Below are 25058 nucleotides of genomic sequence, written 5' to 3' on the forward strand. Positions count from 1 at the left end.
TTTAAAAATATATATACAGTATAGTTCTTTATGCTTTCTATCATTTAAGTTGACACTGGAACTGTTTTTCCATGACCACTTAGATGGCCCGCCTAAGAATTTATACAGAAAAAAAACCTGTAATTAGCTCCAATGACTGTAATTTCCTCCACATTAAAGGGAAACTTCGAGATTTTGGTAATGAAGCCATTTATCTACTTCCCCAGAGTCGTATGAACAGCTAGCATGCTAATGGTTCCTGTAGTAGTACTGTAAACATCCAGTCAAAGCATTTACTCATGAAACTACCTCTAACTTCCTTCATACTGGACGCAGACATAAAAATGGTATCCACGATGGTATTCTGTTGTAGCTAGCGATATTCATAAAAATATTTATTTTCCCCATAAGAAAATACAATAAAATATTTTTTCAAAAATAAACATCACAGATCCCAGTTTGAAACCCCCCTGATATTCAAAATGCGGAAACATAATGGTGATAACTTGGTGAGGCCTTCCCTCTACTGGCCAGTTAAACACATTGCACTATACTGACACCACCAACATACAGTATGTAGACCTTTTTCTGACAGAAATGTTTGTCCCACCTCTGGTTTTAGACCTGTAGGGCCTATGTTTGCTTGTTAGTATCTGGAATAACATTGGGAAAAGAAGCACAGAAATTTCCAGGAATTTGTCCAGTTTATTGGTTTGTAATATATACCAGGGTTGGGGTCAATACCATTTAAATTCAGGTCAATTCAGAAAGTAAACCAAATTCCAATTCCAAATTTACCTAATTGAAAAGCATTAAAGAGAATTTATATTTCAGTGTACTACTTTCTAAATTGACTGGAATTTAAATGGAATTGACCCCAAGCATTTCACTACACCCGCAATAAAATCTGCTAAATGTGTATGTGACCAATAACAATTGATTTGAACATTGATATACACTGAATGTACAAAACATTAAGAACACCTTCCTTATATTGAGAAGCAGTAGTATTTCTTATGAGAATAAGAAATAAAAGTAACAACTAATTAAAGAGCAGCAGTAAAATAACAATAGTGAGACTATATACAGGGGGGTACCGGTACAGAGTCAATGTGCGGAGGCACCGGTTAGTTGAGGTAATATGTACATGTAGGTAGAGTTATTAAAGTGACTATGCATAGATGGTAACAACAGAGCAGCAGTGTAAAAAAGGGGGGGCAATGCAAATAGTCTAGGTAGCCATTTGATTAGATGTTCAGGAGTCTTATGGCTTGGGGGTAGAAGCTGTTTAGAAGCCTCTTGGACCTAGACTTGGCGCTCCGGTACCTCTTACCCTGTGGTAGCAGAGAGAACAGTCTATGACTAAGGTGGCTGGAGTCTTTGACCACTTTTAGGGCCTTCCTCTGATACCGCCTGGTATAGAGGTCCTGGATGGCAGGAAGCTTGGCCCCAGTGATGTACTGGGCCGTTCGCTCTACCCTCTGTAGTGCCTTGCGGTCGGAGGCCGAGCAGTTACCATACCAGGCAGTGATGCAACCAGTCAGGATGCTCTCGATGGTGCAACTGTAGAACCTTTTGAGGATCTGAAGACCCATGCCAAATCTTTTCAGTCTCCAGAGGCTTTGTCGTGCTCTCTTCAAGACTGTCTTGATGTGCTTGGACCATGTTAGTTTGTTGGTGATGTGGACACCAAGGAACTTGAAGCTCTCAACCTGCTCCACTGCAGCCCCGTCGATGAGAGTGGGAGCGTGCTCGGTCCTCTTTTTCCTGTAGTCCACAATCATCTCCTTTCTTGATCACGTTGAGGGAGAGGTTGTTGTCCTTGCACCACACGGCCAGGTCTCTGACCAGCTCCCTATAGGCTGTCTCGTCGTTGTCGGTGATCAGGCCTACCACTGTTGTGTCATCGGCAAACTTAATGATGGTGTTGGAGTCCTGCCTGGCCGTGCAGTCATGAGTGAACAGGGAGTACAGGAGGGGACTGAGCACGCACCCCTGAGGGGCCCCTGTGTTGAGGATCAGCATGGAGGATGTGTTGTTACCTACCCTTACCACCTGGGGGCGGCCCGGCAGGAAGTCCAGGATCCAGTTGCAGAGTGAGGTGTTTCGTCCCAGGGTCCTTAGCATATTGATTAGCTTCAAGGGCACTATGGTGTTGAACGCTGAGCTGTAGTCAATGAATAGCATTCTCACATAGGTGTTCCTTTTGTCCAGGTGGGAAAGGGCAGTGTGGAGTGCAAAAGAGATTGCATCATATGTGGATCTGTTGGGGCGGTATGCAAATTGGAGTAGGTCTAGGGTTTGTGGGATAATGGTGTTGATGTGAGCCATGACCAGCCTTTCAAAGCACTTCATGGCTACAGAGTAATTTAGGCAAGTTACCTTAGTGTTCTTGGGCACAGGCACTATGGTGGTCTGCTTAAAACATGTTGGTATTACAGACTCGGACAGGGAGAGGTTGAAAATTTCAGTGAAGACACTTGCCAGTTGGTCAGCGCATGCTCACAGTACACTTCCTGGTAATCTGTCTGGCCCCACGGCCTTGTGAATGTTGACCTGTTTAAAGGTCTTACTCACATCGGCTGCGGAGAGTGTGATCGCACAGTCTTCCGGAACAGCTGGTGCTCTTATGCATGTTTCAGTGTTATTTGCCTCGAAACGAGCATAGAAGTAGTTTAGCTCGTCTGGTATGCTTGTGTCACTGGGCAGCTCTCGGCTGTGCTTCCCTTTGTATTCTGTAATGGTTTGCAGGCCCTGCCACATCCGACGAGCGTCAGAGCCGGTGGAGTAAGATTCGATCTTAGTCCTGTATTGACAATTTGCCTGTTTGATGGTTCGTCGGAGGGCATAGCGGGATTTCTTAGAAGCTTCCGGGTTAGAGTCCCGCTCCTTCAAAGTGGCAGCTCTAGCCAAGTTTTTGCCAGATTTGACAAATGTAGTGTCACGCCCTGAACATAGTAAGCTGTTTTTTCTCTGTGTTTGTTGGGGCGTGATGGTGACTTGGGAGGGTTAACTAGGTGAATTTGTCTGTCTATGGTGGCCTGATATGGTTCCCAATCAGAGGCAGCTGTTTATCGTTGTCTCTGATTGGGGATCATATTTAGGCAGCCATTTCCCTTTTGTGTTTGTGGGATCTTGTCTATGTTTAGTTGCCTGTCTGCACTATTTGTTTAGCTTCACCTTTCGTTAGTTGATTTTGTTGTTTTTGTTCAGTGTTCATTCATTAAAGAGAATGTACGCATACCACGCTGCACCTTGGTCTCTCTCATACGACGATCGTGACAGAAGATCCCACCAAAAATGGACCAAGCAGCGTGTACAGGAAGAGTGGACTTGAGAGGAGATCCTGGATGGAAAAGGACCCTGGACGCAGGCCGGGGAGTATCGCCGTCCTAAGGAGGAGATAGAGGCAGCGAAAGCAGAACGGCGATGATACGAGGAGATAGCTCAACGGAGCAAGCACGAGAGGCAACCCCAAGAACATTTTTGGGGGGGGTACATGGAGCAGTCGGCGGAGCCGAGGAGTGAACCAGAGGCAGTCAGGGAGTCGAATGAGGAGCTCGACGCAAGATTCCGGAGAGAGGTGCTGGCATTGAGAGCGCTGCAGAGCGGGCGTGCTGAGGTGCGTGTCATCAGCCCGGTGCCACCTGTACCGGTCCCACGCATCAGGTCTCCAGTGCGCCTTCACAGCCCAGTACGTCCTGTGCCTCCTCTTCGCACTCGCCCTGAGGTACGTGTCATCAGCCCGGTGCCACCTGTACCGGTCCCACGCATTAGGTCTCCAGTGCGCCTCCACAGTCCAGTACGTCCTGTGCCTCCTCTCTGCACTCGCCCTGAGGTGCATGTCATCAGCCCGGTGCCACCTGTACCGGTCCCACGCATCAGGTCTCCAGTGCGCATCCACAGTCCAATACGCCCTGTGCCTCTTCCCCGCACTCGCCCTGAGGTGCGTGTCATCAGCCCGGTGCCACCTGTGCTGGTCCCACGCATCAAGCCTCCAGTGCGCCTCCACAGTCCAGAGCTTCCGGCGACAGTTCCCAGTCCAGAGCTTCCGGCGACAATTCCCAGTCCAGAGCTTCCGGTGACAGTTCCCAGTCCAGAGCGTCCGGCGACGTTTCACAGTACGGAACCACCAACGACGGGCCACGGTCCGGAACCTCCAACGACGGGCCACGGTCCGGAACCTCCTGAGACGGGCCACGGTCCGGAACTTCCTGAGACGGGCCACGGTCCGGAACCTCCTGAGACGGTCCACGGTCCGGAACCTCCTGAGACGGTCTACGGTCCGGAACCTCCTGAGACGGTCTACGGTCCGGAACCTCCAGCGACGGTCTACGTTCCGGAACCTCCAGCGATGGTCTACGGTCCGGAGCCTCCAGCGACGGTCGGCGGTCCGGAGCCTCCCAGCGACCGTCGGCGGTCCAGAGCCTCCCAGCGACCGTCGGCGGTCCAGAGCCTCCCAGCGACCGTCGGCGGTCCAGAGCCTCGAGCGACGGTCGGCGGTCCAGAGCCTTCAGCAGGGATTCTCAGTCCAGAGCCTCCTACGACAATCTACGGTCCAGAGCCTCCTACGACGATCCACGGTCCAGAGCCTCCGGCGACGATCCACGGTCTGGTGCCTCCAGCGACGACCCAAGGTCCGGAGTTTCTGCCGATGCGCCCCACACCGGAGCCGCCCCCGACGCCCTGCGTCATCCATCCTAGATGCCCACCCGGACCCTCCCCTATTGAGTCAGGTTTTGCGGTCGGAGTTCGCACCTTTGGGGGGGGGGGGGGTACTGTCACGCCCTGAACATAGTAAGCTGTTTTTTCTCTGTGTTTGTTGGGGCGTGATGGTGACTTGGGTGGGTTATCTAGGTGTATTTGTATGTCTATGGTGGCCTGATATGGTTCCCAATCAGAGGCAGCTGTTTATCATTGTCTCTGATTGGGGATCACATTTAGGCAGCCATTTCCCTTTTGTGTTTGTGGGATCTTGTCTATGTTTAGTTGCCTGTCTGCACTATTTGTTTAGCTTCACCTTTCGTTAGTTGATTTTGTTGTTTTTGTTCAGTGTTCATTCATCAAAGAGAATGTACGCATACCACGCTGCACCTTGGTCTCTCTCATACAACAATCGTGACATGGAGGGCGCGGGAGAGTGTGTATGCGTCTCTGTGTGTGGAGTAAAGGTGGTCCAGCATCCCCCCCCACCCCCCTTTTTCCCCTCATTTAACATGCTGATAGAAATTTGGTAAAACGGATTTAAGTTTCCCTGCATTAAAGTCCCCGGCTACTAGGAGCGCCGCCTAGTGGCGGAATACAGCTCATTCAATGCTGTCTTAGTGCCAGCCTCAGTCTGTGGTGGTATGTAAACAGCTACGAAAAATACAGATGAAAACTCTCTAGGTAGATAGTGTGGTCTACAGCTTATCATGAGATACTCTACCTCAGCCGAGCAATAGCTTGTGACTTCCTTAGATATCGTGCACCAGCTGTTATTTACAAAAATACATAGTCCGCCGCCCTTTGTCTTACCAGACGCAGCTGTTCTATCCTGCCGGTACATCGTATAACCAGCCAGCTGTATGTTGATAGTGTCGTCGTTCAGCCACGTCTTCTTGAAGCATAAGATATTACAGTTGTGAATGTCCCGTTGGTAGTTTAATCTTCCGTGTAGGTCATTGATTTTATTCTCCAAAGATTGCACGTTTCCTTGCAGAATGGAAGGAAGTGGAGGTTTATTTGATCGCCTACGAATTCTCAGAAGGCAGCTCAACCTCTGGCCCCTATTTCTCCGACTCCTCTTCACGCAAATCACGGGGATCTGGGCTTGTTCCAGAGAAAGCAGTATATCATTCGCGTCGGGCTCATCAGACTCGTTCAAAAGCACTTCAATCTTTTGTCTTGCCCATTCACCCTCTGAATGGCAAACATACACACTCCATGTCTCAACTGTTTCAAGGCTGGCTGTAATAAATGGCTGTAAAAAATCCTTCTTTAACCTGTCTCCCCTTCATCTACAGGGAATGAAGTGGATTTAACAGGTGATATAAACTCTATAAGGGATCACAGTTTTCACCTGCATTCACCTTGTCAGTCTATGTCATGGAAAGAGCAGGTGTTCATAATATTTACACTCAAATCAAGCTTTATTTATACAGCACATTTCAGACATGGAATGCAACACAATGTGCTTCACAGGTGAGAAAAAAAACGAATAAAAACAAGGAAATATTTACTGCACAACAAACATAGGAGGATAAAAAACTAAAGAATAACAATACAAACTGAAGGATTAGAAAGCACCCTATGGAAAAGCAAAGCTAAACAGGTATGTTTTAATACCTCTTTTTAAAATGTTCACAGTTTCGGCCCCCCTCAGGTTCTCTGGCAGGCTATTCCAGAGGCTGGGGGCACAGTAAGTAAAGGCTGCCTCTCCATGCCTCTTGGTCTGAGGCTTTCGGATAGTTAAAAGGCCAGAGGACCTGAGGGACCTACTGGGTACATAACTTAAAAGCATGTCTGACATGTATTGGGGTGCACAGTCGTGGATTGATAAAAACCAGTAGAATAATCTTTAAAGTAATTCTACAACTCACAGGCAGCCAGTGCAGAGACCTTAAAACCGATGTAATGTGTGCTCTCCGTCTGGCCTTGGTGTACCCATGCTGCATTATTCTGTATGGTTTGCAGTTGACCAGTGTTGTAATAAAAGCATGGATGAATCTCTCTGTATCAGCCAGTGTATACAGTCATTGATTGGTACAGTTCATAAGTGACCTTACAGATATTGACACGTGGCATTTTTCTCAAGAACTTCCATTGCCCCTAGCTGACATTTAGTGTGTTACTACAGCGTGTATGATCCTGCCCAGATGATAGGTGATGATGCTACACTACAAAATTGGTTGTATTATGGAAAGGTCTGGCTGGAGAGAAAGATGTCACCAGTCACTGGGATCTTCCACAGCTTGGTTTATTTGATCTTCTGAGCCTTCTGGGCTGACTTGGTGACCTTGCCAGTACAACACGTTTCTTCTCCATGTTTTTGATGATGCCAACAGCAATGGTCTGCAGCATGTCCCGGACAGCAAAATGACCTGTTTGCACACAAAAATACGCAATGCACGCAAGCACGGGTAAGGGGCTTAATACAGTTGTATTCCAGCCACTAGGGGGTACTCGGGTGAAGCCCATGGGAAATAAAGAAATATAGTTTAAGTGAATTGAGGAGAGGTAGAAAAATTAACAGAAAGTGCTGTAAACTGCTGTTACATGTGCTGACATGATTAAAAGTGTAGTAAACAGTACCTTTCACGTTGTAGTTTATATTATAAGTTCCTAGAAAGGGTAACAAATTTGGAGGCTCCGCTGTGATTTATTTTCATGTGAGCACGGGCCCATATTCCTTGAACGGACGAGTGAGAGACATTGGGAGAGTAGCTAGCTAGCTAACGTTAGCGGGCTAACCTCCTAACGGATTGTAGCTATCTTGCCATTGCCTGCATTGTCATTATTGCCACGTGTGTAACGGTTGTCCTCCTCCTCTTCGGAAGAAGAAGAGGAGGAGTAGGGATTGGACCAAAGCGCAGCGTGATAGTTTGACATAACGAATTTATTAAATCCAGACGAAACACGATAAACACTTGAAATGATTACCAAAATAACAAAACGACGTAGACAGACCTGAACATGGAACTTACATAAAATACACGAAGAACTCACGAACAGGAACAGACTACATACACGAACGACAACGAAACAGTCCCGTGTGGTGCAACATACACAGACACGGAAGACAACCACCCACCAACAAACAGTGTGAACAGCCTACCTTTATATGGTTCTCAATCAGAGGAAACGTCAAACACCTGTCCCTGATTGAGAACCATATAAGGCTAATTACCACTGACCTAAACATAGAAACACAAAACATAGAATGCCCACCCCAACTCACGCCCTGACCAACTAAACACATACAAAAACAAGAGAAAACAGGTCAGGAACGTGACAACGTGAGTAGAACAATATGAGTCGAGAGAGGGAAACGTTGTTGGATGAAATCAAACAGAGTTTATGGACTTTACCTGAGGACAATTTACGGCACTTGTGTGTATGTTGTGGAATAGGAGGTGTAGCTGACTCTGAAGTAAAAGGAAAGAGCCATCGCGCTTTGCGGCGCAAATTGATGGAAGATTACTGTGAGAAGGAGGATTTAATGGAATCAGAGAATGAGGGAATGTCTTGGCTGCTTCAACTGAAAGACGAAATCAAAGGAATATCGGACTCTGAGGATACTGCGAAAAGTCTGCCTACAAGACTTTAAAATCCATGGACAGATAGGAAATCAGAATCAGAAAGATAAGCTCAGGTTCAGCAGCCTAGAACATCAGGTTGAAAATGGACGGAGAAAAGGGTACCATGAATTAGAAATCCTAGAAACAGTAATCAGAGCTGTGAGCCCAGGGCTTAAGATGAGGAGTTATCTGGAGGGAAAAACAGACATGACACTACACACTAAGGCAAATCTTGAGGAGACATTATGCAGAGAAGAACCGTATCAGAAGATGACTAAGGCAACACAAGAGCCGGGAGAGTCTGCCTTGGACTTCCTAGTCCAAGTCTTTGACCTGAGACAGAAAGTGTTATTAGCCTCAGCTCATGCCCAATCAGGACTGAAATATGGCACAGAGTTAGTCAAGAGCCAATGCCTGCAGGCCGTTCTTACTGCATTTTCAAATGATAATGTCATGGCAGAGATGAGAGTGCATCTCCAGAATATTAACACCAGTGATGAACTTTTGCTTGAGAAAATCCAAATTGCCTAGGGCAATGAAAGCAAACGCATGCAAAAGGCCAGGATTTCACGTAAGTTCACACCCTCACGAGTGAAAGCTGTACAGAGTGAGGATAACGGGATAGCGGAGGGGAATGTGCACAGGCAGAGCCCCAACAGACCACAGTCCGAAAACAAAAGAACTACAATCGCCTCCTGAGTAAAATTGATGCGAGCAACAAAGCAATCAAAGAAGTGACCTGTCAGGTAGCCTCATTAGTACAGTCAGTGCGGGGCCAGGGTGACAGTTCAGTTAGGAATCAACCAACAGAAAACCAAGTCCAACCAACAGAGAGAAAATAAAATGCAAAAGTTGTTATGAGACTGGTCAACAGACTTGCCATCATTGCTACAAATATGGCAGTGATAGCCATTTGGCAGTAGGATCAGGGGCAACGCACATCCATCGGGAAACACCTGGGGGTCACAACCATGGAACGGGAGTGACCTCAGATACATCTAGTTCCATCCAGTGTTGCAGTGGTTGCAGTGCAAAGGTAGAGAGAACCTCAGAGTTTAAGTTGTTTTCATTGTGTCATAAAGCTGCCTATTGTTCCAAAGTGTGCCAACAGGATCATTGGAAACAGCACCAACCTACATACAAGACTGCCCGCAAGACTGACCACAACAAAGTGGGGGGCAACTACCCCAGCTACCACAGGACATTGTAATATAGCACAGCTCATTGGTAAAAAAAAAAATCAAGTGTGGTGTTATATGGAGGGTGTAGACCCTAGCACTATGGGACACAGGGGCTCAGGTATCCATCATAAGTGAGGAATGGAGAAAACGTAATTTGCCACGCAGACAAATTAGACCACTGGCAGAAATCATGGGCTAAAATTAAAACAAATGCCCATCCAACCCAGAAAGGGAATTTCAGTGCCATTGGCTGCCCTCAGAGAAACTGGATCTGAGGGCAGCCAATGGCACTGAAATTCCCTTTCTGGGTTGGATGGACATTTGTTTTAGTTTGCTTGATCCCAAAGCTGATGTCATTGCAGGAAAACAATTGAGGGTTCCGATATTAGTCACAAATGAAAGACTGGAGAAACCAATCATTGGGTTTAATGTAATTGAAGAAATAGTTCAAACAAAAAGTAACAATGAGCCCTGAGCTGATATATACAGTAATGATGCTAAGAAATGCACTTAAGCTAGGACAGGGAAAGGCAAAGACTCTACTCAATCTGCTTCAGCACTTATAGTACACGGAGAAATGCTTACTTACAGCAGGCAGACGTGACATTGTCATTCCAGGTGGACAAACAAAATGGATTCATCCCTGTATCCCAAGAGAGGCCCCCTTCAATGATGAAATTGTGCTATTTGAACCGGACTTGAGAATGATCTGTGGCCTGGACCTACAAAGTCAGGTCGTGAAAAACTCAAAACGGCCATCTCGTAAAGTTGACATTGCAGTAGTGAATACTACAAAACATGACATAACCTTACCAAGACAAACAGTGATAGGGAAATTACAGAGAGTAGTAGCGTGTCACATGGTTCCTGTGCCCAGTGGAGAAAAGGTTACTGTAGCACAGGTTCAGGACAGATCCCCAGCGGAGCCTGGCCCTGACAACGGTCACATAGAGTGGTGGGACCCACCTGTAGATGTTCAGCACTTGAGCCAAGAACAACAAGAATTAGTCAAACAGATGCTCAGAGAGGAATCAGCCATTTTCGCCAAGTATGACATGGACATATGGTCTATTGAAAATCTCAGAATGGAGATAACATTGACTGATAACATACCAGTGGCAGAGAGATACAATGGTGGGCCACGCCCCTTGTATGCTGAGGTGAAAAGCCATCTTCAGGGGCTCCTGAACAAAAACTTCATCAGGAAGTCAACTTCATAATACGCATCACCTCTGGACTGTGTATGCAAAAAGAATGGGAGTTTAAGACTTTGTGTTGATTATAGGGGATTATACAAGAAAACTGTTCTGGACAGGCATCCCATACACCGTATACAGGAAATACGTGATGGTTTGGGAGGAAACTCATGGTTTACAGTTTTAGATCAAGGAAAGGCATACCACCAAGGCTTTGTGGGAGAAGTGTCCAGAAAATACACTTCCTTCAGCACCCTTTGGGCCTTATGTGAATGGAATATAATTCCCTTTGGCTTATCAAACAGTCCCTCTGCCTTCCAATGAAGCATGGTTGAAAGTTTAGAGGGTACACGAGATAGAATCTGTATACCATATTTGGATGATGTTCTTATTTTTAGTCAGTCATTTGAACAACATGTGGAAGATGCCTTTCAGGTACTCAGACAGCAAAATAAATGGGGTATTAAACTCAGGGCTGATAAGTGTGACCTATTCAAGAATGAGGTCCGTTATTTAGGAAAAATAATTTCTGCTGAGGGTTACAGAATGGATGTTAAAGAAATTGTAGCAGTGCAAGAACTGGTAAACAGGCCATCAACAAACGTGAGAGAGCTGAGGAAACTACTGGGGTTTCTAGGGTACTACAGGGGTTATGTACAGAACTTTTCACAACATGCTAAATGTCTCTATGACTTACTAGCAGTGAAGTCGGAGGCCTCAGCCTCCGGGACGAGAAGGACCAAGATAGCGATGCAGTCGGGACAGGCTCTGCCCCACCAGAAAGTTATATGGGAAGATGCTCACCAGAGAGCATTAGAACACTTGGTGAGTGTGTTGACTAATCCACCTGTGCTTGCTGACCCAGATTTCAAGGACCCTTTTATCCTGCACGTTGATGCCTCCGAAGAGGGAGGTGTGTTATACCAAGGACAAAGTGGTAAACTGATAGTCATTGGATATGTCTCCTCACCCTGACATAAGCAGAGAGAAACTATCACCTTCACTCTGGGAAACTGGAATTCTTGGCCCTCAAATGGGCAGTGACTGAGTGGTTCTGAGATGACCTATTTTATGCTCCCTCTGTGACCGTGTACAGTGATAATAACCCCTTGACATAAGTACTAACTACAGCAAGACAGAATGCCACCAGTCATTGCTGGGTGGCGGAGCTGTCTGACTTTAATCTCAAACTGAAGTATCATCCTGGAAAGGTAAACACTGACGCAGACTTTCTGTCACGCTCTCCTTTGCATGCTGAACGTTACATGGAAGAATGCACACAAAAAACACTCACCTGAGACAGTTAAAGCAACACTCAATAATGTTCAGACACAACAGAATGACTGTGTAATGTGGATATCCAGGGTCACACTAAGGCCATCAGTGCAAGATGAGCTGTCATGGTGGGGGGGAACAGTTACAGCGACTGTCTCCACATGATCTCATGCAGGCTCAGTTAAAGGATGCGGCTGTACGGAGAATATTGGAACTGAAAGGTCAAACGACTAAGCCTAAACAAACACAATGTCAACAAGAGTCATACAAAGTCAAACAGTTACTGCAAGAGTGTAACAGGCTCCATGTCTCACCAGAGGGATTATTACAAAGGAAAACAGAAAAAAGGACACAAGTTATGGTACCAAGTCAGTATAGAACACTGATTTACAAGTACTTACACACTGAAATGGCCCATCTAGGAACAAAAAGAGTGTTGAACTTAGCACGAGAATGCTTTTATTGGCCGCGCATGCAACATGACATTGAACACCTTATCACTAAAGTGTGTAAGTGTATCAAACAAAAGAAACCCAGTATAATAACTAGGGCCCCAATGCAACATGTACGAGCTACAGCTCCTTTCCACATGATTTCAATTGACTATGTGCATTTGGAGAAAAGCCGAGGGTGCTACGAGTACATTTTAGATAACGTTACAAAATGTGCACAAGCCTACCCCACCAAAACTGCAGCAAAAAAGCTTTTCGAATTTTTTTTTCCAAAGTTTGGCTTTGTGTCAAAATTCCATCATGATCAGGGAAGAGAGTTTGAAAATCAGTTATTCAGAGCCTTGCAGAACTGTACGGAATAGCCAATTCCAGAACCTCTCCATATCATCCCCAGAGGAATCCGGTAGAGAGATTTAACCATACACTATTGTTAATGTTGCGCACACTAGATGAAGAGAAAAAGGCCAACTGGTGTGATTATCTGAACAAGGTCACTCATGCATATAATTGTATCACCAGTGATGCTATTGGGTTCTCACCGTATTTCCTGCTATTTGGAAGGGCTCCACTGCTACCTGTTGACCTTGTCTTTGGGTTACAGATAAAGGAACAGGAGAAATCATACTAGGATTATGCATAAGAAGTGGCAGCAACAGATGGTGGAAGCCTATGACATCGCAATTAGAAACATGGAGAAATCAACAGGAAAGGGAAAAGCCTACTACGATCGGAAGAAAATGAGTTTGGTTCTGGTCTCAGGGGATCGTGTACTGGTGAGGAACATGTCAGAACGTGGGGGGCCGGGAAAGCTAAGATCACACTGGGAAGACCAAATACACGTGGTGGTAACCAGGAAAGGGTTCTACATCGCAAAATGTAAATGTCATGTAATTCTCTGCCATTTAAGGAACCCGTTGAAACACCCAGTAGAGGTCTGTGGAGAAGGGAACCACCCCAGCAAAAGAAGACAAATACAGAGAGCGCTGAGTCTGAGAGCTCAGAAGAAAATTCTTATCCAGTATTCATCAATAGGGCATGTAGGGATGAAGAGAGCAGACAGAGTAGCACACAGCTAGTATCAGATAATAGTGAGGAACGGGGTCAGACTGATAGAAACTTCACTGTGAAGGAGTGCCAGCCAGTCCTCAGAGAGAGCCCGGAGAGGACGGGTAAATATGGAAACAGCTGAGGGCTCAGAGACTCAATCATCTCATAACGAAGTGGACACTGATTCATTGGGGTCACCCATGACCTTCCCCCGCCGTTCAGCCCGGCAGAGGAAGCCCAGAGACATTCTAACCTTTAACACTTTAGGGCTGCCCAGCTCTTATCAGGATACCAACTAGAAATGTTCAGATGTGTATATATTTTCTTGTTTACCTTTACTAATCACAGCGTGATAATGTTTAGTGGGGGTTGCATCTTTGCCCATAAAGGTAGACCGGGCATGTCTATATAGTTGTATGGCTCTCGACCTTCGTCTCTCCCGAGCCCGTACGGGAGTTGTAGCGATGAGACAAGACAGTAACTACTAACAATTGGATACCATGAAATTGGGGAGAAAAAGGGGGTAAAAAAATAAAATCAATCAATCCATAAATAAATAAAAAGAAAAATGCTATTGCAACCTCTATGCAATAAGGAATTGAGACCAAAAGCTCAAGATAAGTGTCAAGTGTTTATTACTAAGAATGCCATCAGCTGAGTGCATACATTCAGAAAGCTCACAACACGTCTTATAGACGTCACCTCCCCAGCTGTACATGTTATGACCCCAATGATTTCCCCTCCTTTCCCCTGTGGAATGTCCATGGTCCTCTCTTGTTTAGCTAGATGTCAGAATCACACCCCGTCCATCTTCATCCTGGGCCTGACCCTTCTCTCTGATCCAAAGCAATTTCCTCTTATCTGATTAGGTCAACCTTTCTAAATTAGCATACACACAGTTTCATGATCTAAACTCCATTAATACTCACAGTAAACATTCACTACACAGGATACAAACAAACTACAGTTTAACTTGAAACATGTTACATTTTAACAGAATCAGTTTGTGAGTGGTACCTGGGTAGCAGGCCTACTTAGTATCAGAGAGATCATGCAAGACAAGAGCAGAATACTGAACAATATTAAATACTAAGGCCAATCGAATCATTGTGAAAGTTATCATTATTGAGATGTTAAACAACAATATTGAGTAATTTATGTTTCACTGTGGGTGCGTGTTACCCTTTCTATGAGCTTATCATATAAACTACAACGTGAAGGGTACTGTTTACTAGACTTTTAATCATGTCAGCACATGTAACAGCAGTTTAAAGCACTTTTTGTTCATTTTTCTTCCTCTCCCCAATTCACTTAAACTATATTTCTTTATTTCCCATGGGCTTCACCCGAGTACACCCTAGTTTCTGGAATACAACTGTATTAAGCCCCTTTTCAACACCCCCCTGCAAAAGCTAAATGTTGTCCCAAACATTTCACTGGCCTCAAAACAAACACAGAGGATGTAAGTACAGGTCATGAGAACACCTCCGAAAACACAAGCCGCACTGCTTCTTAACACAGCGCGCATCCAACCCGGAAGCCAGCCGCAGCAATGTGTCGGAGGAAACACCGTACACCTAGCAACCCGGTCAGCGTGCACTGTGCCCGGCCCGCCACAGGAGTCGCTAGTGCGCGATGAGACAAGGATATCCCTACCGGCCAAACCCTCCCTAACCCGGACGACGCTAGGCGTCACCCCATGACGCTGTGCGTCGCCCCATGGACCTCCCGGTCGCGGCCGGCTGCGACAGAGCCTGGGCTCGAACCCAGAGTTTCTGGTGGCCTTAGACCACTGCACCACCCGGGAGGCCCCAGCATTTTTCTTTTTAACAAAACAATACTCCCTCACTCCACCATTCTAGGTCTAACACACATGGGTGGCCAAGGCCTTCAAAAACACATGCAATTATTTCTTCCATTGTTTGCAGACAGAACCACAGCAAATATTTCCAATCAACTCCAGAGAAATCCACCAAACCGCTCCCTGGACTGCGTTATGGCTGCTTAATGAATCCATGTTCCAACCTCACAATCATCAGAGAGAGAGAGTGTTTGAGATTAACCAGATGTCCAAGGGGGCTTCACCTTGGTGACTTGTCTGTTTGTGTGTAACCCAAACAGCCTCCCTTTTGGAACTAGAACAAGATGTGGAAGACAGCATGCCAGCTCCCCAAACAAAAGGTGGATTCTTACAAGTACGTCAGTCCCTGAGATTTGATTATAACCAATGAATTGACCACACATGGGCTGCTGAGGGACATGAACGAATTAGAGGGCAGCTAGCCAGGCAAGTCTGGAAGAGAAATAGAATCCATTCTCTTGCTATGGGTATATGGCTGTTATGCTGTAGATGGCTGAGGACAGTGGATGTTAGTTAGTTTAACAGTTATTGTTAACATGTGTTAACATGTGTACATATACTAACCCAGGGATGGGTATTTGGAGAAGCTCTCCATGCACATGGGCTCCCAGGAACCATCTATACAATGGCAGCATCCCCAGCCATCAGGGCCTTGGGGATGTCTTCCAGCTTTTTCACAGAGCAGTGGTTTATGTTCTCTTTGAGCTCAGCGAACTTACAGGCGATCGTGTGGCAGTCAATGACTGGGGAAAAGCCTGCACTGATTTGTCCTGGGTGGCTCAGAATAATCACCTGAGAGAGACAGGGACAGAGAGAACAAATGAATTCATGTAAATAGGTCAATTAATTATTTATATCAGGCTTTAGTACTGTATGTGTCTGAGATGTCCAGAGGGATGGCCTTTGACCTTGACCTGAGCTGTGAACCAAGCAGCCACTTGGGGCGGGTCAGACTTGCTGTCCCCACACATGTTCCCTCTGCGGATGACCTTCACAGATACAGTGCATTCGGAAAGTATTCAGAACCCTTGACTTTCTCCACATTTTGTTATTTTACAGCCTTATTCTACAATTGAAAAAATACATGTTTTCCCTCATCAATCTACACACAATACCCCATAATGACAAAGCGATTTTTTGCAAATTTATTATAAATAAAAATTTATAAAAAATAATTTATATATTTACAAAAGTATTCAGACCCTTTGCTATGAGACTAGAAATTGAGTTCAGGTGCATCCTGTTTCCATTGATCATCCTTGAGATGTTTCTACAACTTGATTGGAGTCCACATGTGGTAAATTCAATTGATTGGACATGATTTGAAGGTACCAAAAAATGTCTGAAGCATTGAAGGTCCCCAAAAACACAGTAGCCTCCATTATTCTTAAACGGAAGAAGTTTTGGAACCACCAAGACTCTTCCTAGAGCTGGCCGCCCGGCCAAACTGAGCAATTGGGGGAGAAGGGCCTTGGTCAGGGAGGTGACCAAGAACCCGATGGTCACTCTGACAGAGCTCCAGAGTTCCTCTGGGGAGATGGGAGAACCTTCTAGAAGAACAACCATCTCTGTAGCACTCCACCAATCAGGTATTGATGGTAGAGTGGCCAGATGGAAGCCACTCCTCAGTAAAAGGCACATGACAGCCCGCTTGGAGTTTGCCAAAAGGCACCTAAAGGACTCTCAGACCATGAAACAAGATTCTCTGATCTGATGAAACAAAGATTGAACTCTTTGGCCTGAATGCCAAGCGTGACATCTGGTGGCAGCATCATGCTGTGGGGATGTTTTTCAGCAGCAGGGACTGGGAGACTAGTCGGGATTGAGGCAAAGATTAACAGAGCAAAGTACAGAGAGATTCTTGATGAAAACCTGCTCCAGAGCACTCAGGACCTCAGACTGGGACGACGGTTCACATTCCAACAGGACAACGACCCTAAACACACAGCCAAGACAACGCATGAGTGGCTTCAGCACAAGTCTCTGAATGTCCTTGAGTGGGATGGACTTGGACCCGATATAACATCTCTGGAGAGACCTGAAAATAACTGTGCAGCGACGCTCCCCATCCAACCTGACAGAGCTTGAGAGGATCTGCAGAGAAGAATGGGAGAAGCTCCCCAAATACAGGTGTGCCAAGATTGTATCGTCATATCCAAGAAGACTCGAGGCTGTAATCGCTGCCAAAGGTGCTTCAACAAAGTACTGAGTAAAGGGTCTGAATACTTATGTAAATGTCATATCTCAGTTTTGTATTTTTTATTACATTTGCTCAACTGTCTAAAAACCTGTTTTTGCTTTGTTATTATGAGGTTTTGTGTGTAGATTGATGAGGGGGAAAAAACGATTTAATCTATCTTAGAATAAGGCTGCAACGTAACAACATTTGGGGAAAAAAAGTGAAGGGGGGTTGCAACTCAATATTAAGAAGGTGTTGTAAACTCAGTGTATATTTATATATATTTATTTCCGGCGACATACAAAAGGGGGGCCATGGGCCGCATGTTTCCCGCTAGTTGCCCATCCCTGCGAGACTAGCCTATTACTTTTGTTTAGTGTTAGAGTAGCAACCCTACCTCCTATCTTGTAGACGTCCTGCAGGGGCAGGCAGATGGGTTTGTCTGCGGGCTGTGTCGGAGGCATGATGGTGTCTAAAGTTTCCAGGAGACTCATCCCGTTGCCATGGTGCTCCTTCCTGTCCAGCTTCCAGCTTTTGAACCAAGGAATGAGGACAGAGTGACAACACAGTGTAACAACATGGATTTATGAGTGTTGAATTTGTTTGGAAGTTGGTTTATCAGTTGATTGAGGAACAGAAAAATGCATTTTACATGAACATGAGGACATCTTGTGGAGTATTGAGGAATTACACACTGTCTACCAACTATAGCTTTGAGAGGGGGATTGCTCCAGCATGTTGTCCCCATGCCAACCGGAGATTGGCACGAAGATCACAGCTTTGGAGTTGTAGCCAATCTTCTTGTTGTAGGCACTGACTTCCTTTTCTATCTCATCATAGCGCTTCTCACTGTAGAGCTGCTCTGTGGAGTCCATCCTGTTGATCCCCACAATGAGCTGCTTGACCCCCAGAGTGAAGGACAGGAGGACATGCTCCCTCGTCTGACCGTTCTTGGAGATGCCGCCTCCAACTCTCCCACGATCAGCAAGGCACAGTCCGCCTGTACAACACAGCAGTCATGGGGATTGTTTAGGCTCAGTGAGATCAATGAGTCAGGGTTTAGAAGAATGGTGAGGATGAGGAATGGTAACATTAAGGTGAGGGTGTCAACCTCCTTACCTGGGATGTTCCTGTGATCATGTTGTTGATGAAGTCTCTGTGCCCTGGCGCGTCAATGATAGTAATGTAATACACTGAGTGTACAAAACATTAGGGACACCTTCCTAATATTGAGTTGCACCCCCTTTTGCCCTCAGAACAGCCTCAAATGGTCGGGGCATGGACTCTAGAAGGTGTCGGAAACATTCTACAGGGATGCTGGCCCATGTTGACTCCAATGATTCCAACTTTGGTTGGTTGGATGTCCTTTGGGTGGTGGACCATTCTTGATACACACTTGATACACACAAGAAACCTTTGAATGTGAAAAACCCAGCAGTTTGACAGTTCTTGACACACTCAAACCGGTGCGCCTGGCACCTACTACCGTACCCCGTTCAAAGGCACTTAAATATTTTGTCTTGCCCATTCACCCTCTGAATGGCACATTCCATGTCTAAATTGTCTCAAGGATTAAAAATCCTTCTTTAACCTGTCTCCTCCCCTTCATCTATACTGATTGATGTGGATTTAACACGTGACATCAATAAGGGATAATAGCTTTCACCTGGATTCATCTGGTCAGACGATAATACATGACCAAAAGTATTGGGACGCCTGCTTGTCGAACATCTCATTCCAAAATCATGGGCAATAATATGGAGTCGGTCCAACCTATGCTGCTATAACATCCTCCACTCTTCTGGGAAGGCTTTCCACTAGATGTTGGAACATTGCTGCGGGGACTTGCTTCCATTCAGACACAAAAGCATTCGTGAGGTTGGGCACTGATGTTAGGAGATTAGGCCTGGCTCGCAGTTGACGTTCCAATTCATCCCAAAGGTGTTCGATGGGGTTGAGGTCAGGGCTCTGTGCAGGCCAGTCAAGTTCTTCCATACCAATCTGGACAAAACATTTTTCTATATGGACCTCGCTTGTGCACGGGAAAATTGTCATGCTGAAACAGGAAAGGGCCCTCCCCAAACTGTTGCCACAAAGTTGGAAGCACAGAATTGTCTAGAATATCATTGTATGCTGTAGCGTTAAGATTTCCCTACAGTGGAACTAAGGGGCCTAGCCCGAACGCTGAAAAACAGCCCTAGACCATTATTCCTCCTCCACCAAACTTTACAGTTGGCACTATACATTCAGACAGGTAGTGTTTTCCTGGCATCTGCCAAACCCGGAATAGTCCGTCGGACTGCCAGATGGTGAAGCGTGATTCATTACTGCAGAGAATGTTTCCACTACTCCAGAGTCCAATGGCGGCAAGCTTTAAACCACTCCAGCTGATGCTTGGCGTAGTGCATGGTGATCTTAGGCTTGTGTGCGGCTGCTCGGCCATGGAAACCCATTTCATGAAGCTCCTGACAAACAGTTCTTGTACTGACGTTGTTTCCAGGTGCAGTTTGGAACTCGGTAGTAAAGTGTTGCATCTGAGGACAGACTATTTTTACGAGCTACATCACTCGGCAGTCCCATTCTGTGAGCTTGTGTGGCCTAACACTTCGTGGCTGAACCGTTGTTGCTCCTAGACATTTCCACTTCACAATAACAGCACTTACAGTTGACCGGGGCAGCTCTAGCAGGGCAGAAATTTGAAGAACTGATTTGTTGGAAAGGTGGCATCCTATGACGGTGTCACGTTGAAAGGTCATTCTACTGACAATGTTTGTCTAAGGAGATTGTATAGCTGTGTGCTCGATTGTATACACCTGTCAGCAACAGGTGTGGCTGAAATAGCCAAATCCACTAATTTGAAGGGGTGTCCACATACTTTTGTATATATAGTGTATGTCATGGAAAGAGCAGGTGTTCCTAATGTTTTGTACACTCAGTGGTCTCAAACTTCCACAGCTAGATGTCAATGGTGATGCCCTGCTCTCTCTCTGCCTTCAGCTTGTCCAGCGCCACACATACTTAAAGGAGCCCTTTCCCATCTAGTTCAGAGAGATAGGGTAAAGATAAGTTAGAATGAGAAACTGTTCAGGTTAGAGAAAAATTATTTATAATTGAGTCATGGACATGTTATACCCTATAACCCCTTGTTATAATAACAGTGAATCATAAATGAAGACAGTCTTCCTCTTCATTGTGTGGTTTAGCAGAGCTGTCAAGCACTGATTATGCAGAGATACTAATCCACACTGGCCTCACCTCTACAGCCTCTTTCTCAAACTTCTCAGTGGTCCTCTTGTCAATGCCCCCACACTTGTAGATGAGGTGTCCAGTGGTGGTGGACTTCCCTGAGTCCACATGACCAATCACCACAATGTTGATGGGACTTTCTCCTTTCCCATCCTGAAATGTCATGGGATGGACTGCAGTAGAGGAAAGAATGGATATTGAACACATTAAACATTACAAATGTGACAGGGAGAACAACTAACACGAGGGGAAAGAGAGGGGGTGATACCAGATATCATACTGGAAACTCAAAAACTGTTAGTAAAGTAACTCCTTATTAGCCATGTAAAATCTTTTTTGAATTAGTATGAATTCATTACAATGGTATGGCGTGCTACAATTAGAGTCCTAACAAACAAACCTACTTAAATATTCTGCTGCAATGTGATGGGGTATCAAAGATTCATGTGTGGTACAGAGAAGTGTTTAGTCACTGGCCTATCACTCTGACAGATACTCGTTTAATAAAAACAGTCATGTTGCTTAGTAAATGCCTCCCGAGTGAGCACCAGGAAGTTCAGAGACAAGACATACTAAGGGAAATCCTTTTGGGGAGATATCAATGAACAAATACTACACATCATAACACTCCATTAGAGTACACTGTTGAATTCATGAACCATTCACAAACTTAGTCCAAACTCATATTTAATGGGACATATGCCTTAAAATGGAACATGTCAAATAAATAGACAAACAAAATAACATATCTCACATGGATGGAGACTACAGCTACACATTGTTTTATTTGATTCTGAGAAGTCAGTCATTGAGACAGACAAAAAATAATTTTGAGCAATTACCAAAACATGCAGATTCAATAATCCCCAAGGACAAAATTACATTAAATAATGACTGTAGAAAAATTAAGAGGAAAATTACCAACATTTTGCACCACTGGCAACTACAGTTTATACAGATATAAGGAGGCACAATGACAATCTGGTTGGCAGTCACTAGAAGAGGTGGACGAGGTACACTACCATGAGTAGCTCTATACATTTGTTTATAACCACTTGTAACAGCTCAGAACTCAAAAAAATGACAATCAATTAATGCAAGCGTCCAGCCAGTCACATACAGTGTATTGATGTGATTTAGTAGTCCAGCATTTCTCCAAAGCCAAACAAGAGAACTTCACATAACACAAGCACTAGTACCATTACACTTATTCTGACGTCAGTGCAGAAGCATTGATATGCATCAGCTTGAATTGTGTCAATATTAGTAAACTGTCATGCTGGCCTCTGATCCACAGCACAGCTGAGGACTGGTGGGATGGGATGGTCCAAATATACCAGATGCTGTGACAGTATATTGATCATCATGACCGATACGATTCAGTGTTGTAGTCATCACACTGCTTTTGCGGTGTGGCTTTCAGAGATTGTGTGGCAACAGGGAATGCTACATCTTTCTAGTTGTTCTGAGAAAACACAACATACTAAAATTGCAGCTTCTGTGGGCTTAAAAGTTCTTCATGAGGTATCCTGGATACCTGTCCACAAATTCAGCATTGTCCAAATAGCTCTATTATCTATTACTCATAAAATGTCACTCTCCTGTCATTCTCTCCCCCCTCTTCCTTCCAGGCTTCACAGATGAGTCTCTTCAGTCCCAGGTCTCTCCTCCTCTCCCTGGTGTCCCCTGCTCTCTGCAGTGGATGATATCTCGAGGGGGCCTCCTGGTGGCTTGGCCTAGGTCCTTCTCCGCTTGGCTCCACCGGGGCTGGAGGGGTTGCTGCTGGAGTTGAGCACCTTCTCAGTGGCACGGTTCCTCTTCCTCTTGTCTGCTGCCTCCTTCCCCGGGCCGCCCTCAGCGGAACCCTTCTCTCGGTCTCTTTCTCTGTCCTTGTCTTTGCTGCCCATCCTCTCTGTCATCTTCACCGAGGAGTTGCTGCCTGAGAGAGACAAGAAGGAGAGAAAGAGAAGATGAGGGGGAGTTTTCAGGTAAGGGGAGGGAGGTTTTGCAAATGATTGACAGTTTAAAAGATTCAGCATCACTCAGTCCATGTTCCGAAATCTGCTCTCAGGTCAGTGAGGAAGGCATCAAGTGACTGCTACTACTAGGGCCGGGACAATACCAGTATCACTATATTTTTTCCATGGCAAAAATGAAAACACGAAGAAAAACAAACTCTTTGGCCCTTTAAAAACCTGCTGTATGTAAAAGATTGTGTGCTATAGCTTAGTGCTGTTTTCCTAAAGAAGTTACATCCGCTTTGTGTTTTGTTTCCTTGCCACGATACTATTACTAGGATATCATGTACTGGTATCGTCCCAGCCCCTAACTACTACAGTGACTTGGTAGGGTATGGTGGACTCAAATTAAACCAGTTGTTATTCTAGTGTCAGGCGGTACTGTTTGCTGGGTACATCCAATAAGGATATCATGTACAATAGACCAGGGGCACAGTGGTGGATAGAGGACCAGAGTGGAGTTCAACAGACAGGTGACATTCATATAGTCTTAAGAAAAGGAATGATGATAGAAGAGAGAAAAGGCCGGTTCAAGAGCACTAAATCATAGCCTCCATTTCCCATCACCACCCATTTGAAACATGCAATTATATCTTCTGTCTTATGTCATCAAATTCCATCAAAACAAAACAATATAGAACTATAACAAAAATCGACATGCCATGCTTGAAAATGTCTTCAAAACAAAAAAAAAGTTAAAAGGAGAGAAAAAGAGAAACTGAGAAAAATACAGACGCACATTTTTTTGTGCACTAGGCAGGTGGTCACTCTAAAGAAGCCTCTGGTTATGAGCTGGTCTGTACTGGGGTCAAGCTGGAGTTTTGGAACAGATCGAAAGAGTCCTTCTGTCCATACCTCTCAAAATCCTGGCCAGCAGCCATACTGGGACTCAGACCTTTAAAAACGAGACACAAACGACCAGGGTGAGGGATGTCGCTTTGTGTGCCAAAGGAGAAGAGATGCACGGACTCACGTCAGAGAGAAAGAGGAGAGGAGAGGAAGAGGGGGGCATAGGAGGTGAAACATAGCTAATGTATCTGAATGAGAGAGAACCTTCTTCATGCATGGCTGGGGGGTCTCGTTCTTCTTTGAAATCGTCTTTCATGTCGTCCTCGGATACCAGTTTACCTGTTTGAGGCGGAAAGAGAGATAGTATGGACTTTCCAGTAGTTCAGCATTTGAGTAAGTATAGTGGATTCTGAAAAAAGAGTCTTTACCTTCTTTTACTTGTTGAATAATCTCGTCTGGAAGATTGAAGCTCTTCTCTGAGTTGGGAAACGGCAATATTTCAGACTCATGCTGGAGTGGACAGAATGTGTGACTTTATCATTAGTGTTCAGTGTTACATAAAAACAAAGATTAAGGCTGACTGTGAATCTATAACAATCTATTACAAATGCCAGACAAAGATCATGATGCTTTACTCACCAAGGCTGACATGTCATACATAGTTCCCAGGTGGTCCCAGATCACCTTTGATGACACTTGCCTCCCAATATTCTGGCTGAATTTATCCCGGATGCAGATCATGTGAAAGTGACGATTTACCCCTACAGAAAAAAATTCCGGACCAAGTGGTAGGTTGACAATCTGATTCAATATTCTATAGTTAGACCATTCAAATCTAGTTATGGATCATAACAAAGAACAATATGTTGGCCAAAAGTAAAACTAGAGATAGCTAGTTTACTTCTTCTTTAGCTAGTACAATAAGCTAACGGCAGGTAAAAAATAAATAAAAAAAGGCAAAGCAATTGATTTTGGGAAGAGAAGCTGTTTGTGTTATGATTTCCAGATGTGTATGTCAGACCGGAAGTTCAATTGGCTTGCTACCGAACGCTATCTCAGTGAATACATTTGACCAACACACTTTGAGAACATGCAGATGTTTAGCTAGCTAGCAAGCTAAAATTGTAACTGATTGTGTGAGTTCATTGAGATGTGTCATTGTCTGGCTATGAGTAGATAGCTAGCTGTGAATAAGCTGGCTAGCTAACTTGTTGGTGGGTTTGTTGTGATTGTGGGTGGCGGGCTCTTGTCTCGTTTTCTGCGTCACGTCTCCACTACAACCTGGGGCTTTCAGGCCTACACGATCAACACACGGCTCGTTAGCTAACGTTGAGTTAGCAAGCTACCATACGGTTAGCTAGCTAACTTTATATTCTTACCTACGGGTTTGTGACCTAACATTGCATGGAACAGGCACACCTCGACTTCTTGACTCCATACCACCGAGTCTTCGATGTGACTGATCCCCGAGTCTGCCTGTTTTTCGTCGGCTGGAACAACCTCGGCTTCCCCCATGCTGTTGTCCTCTTACAATAACAGAAAACTGCAAGCAGGAC

General features: G+C 45.2%; 1 protein-coding gene and 1 pseudogene across 3 annotated transcripts; both read right to left on the reverse strand.

Moving 5' to 3' along the window:
- Positions 1 to 6937: 6937 nt before the first annotated feature.
- On the reverse strand, positions 6938 to 20860 carry LOC120058679 (annotated as a pseudogene).
- Positions 20861 to 21365: 505 nt separating this feature from the next.
- On the reverse strand, positions 21366 to 25058 carry LOC120059338 (MRG/MORF4L-binding protein-like). 3 transcript variants are annotated; one of them, XM_039008323.1, is made up of 6 exons: positions 24882 to 25058; positions 24142 to 24263; positions 23931 to 24012; positions 23767 to 23841; positions 23569 to 23608; positions 22429 to 22634 (listed from the first exon to the last, which is right to left on the reverse strand). In XM_039008323.1, exons 1-6 carry the CDS (start codon positions 25015 to 25017, stop codon positions 22550 to 22552), a joined length of 540 nt encoding a protein of 179 aa, XP_038864251.1. In that variant the 5' UTR covers positions 25018 to 25058; the 3' UTR covers positions 22429 to 22549. The 3 variants fall into 3 exon arrangements, with proteins under 3 accessions (XP_038864249.1, XP_038864251.1, XP_038864252.1); XM_039008324.1 differs by having other exon boundaries at positions 22522 to 22634; positions 23453 to 23608; positions 24882 to 25057; XM_039008321.1 differs by lacking the exon at positions 23569 to 23608 and having other exon boundaries at positions 21366 to 22634; positions 24882 to 25057.

This window comes from Salvelinus namaycush, chromosome 14 (assembly GCF_016432855.1).
Source record: "Salvelinus namaycush isolate Seneca chromosome 14, SaNama_1.0, whole genome shotgun sequence".
Classification (NCBI taxonomy): domain Eukaryota; kingdom Metazoa; phylum Chordata; class Actinopteri; order Salmoniformes; family Salmonidae; genus Salvelinus; species Salvelinus namaycush.

Excerpts from the sequence above, each read along its gene's own strand:
- LOC120059338 (XM_039008321.1), bottom strand. The coding sequence starts at position 25,017 with ATGGGGGAAGCCGAGGTTGTTCCAGCCGACGAAAAACAGGCAGACTCG. Across the intron at positions 23,842-23,930 it reads TATTCAACAAGTAAAAGAAG|GTAAACTGGTATCCGAGGAC; the intron begins GTAAAGACTCTT and ends CGCCTCAAACAG. Across the intron at positions 22,635-23,766 it reads CCCAGCCATGCATGAAGAAG|GCAGCAACTCCTCGGTGAAG; the intron begins GTTCTCTCTCAT and ends TGTCTCTCTCAG.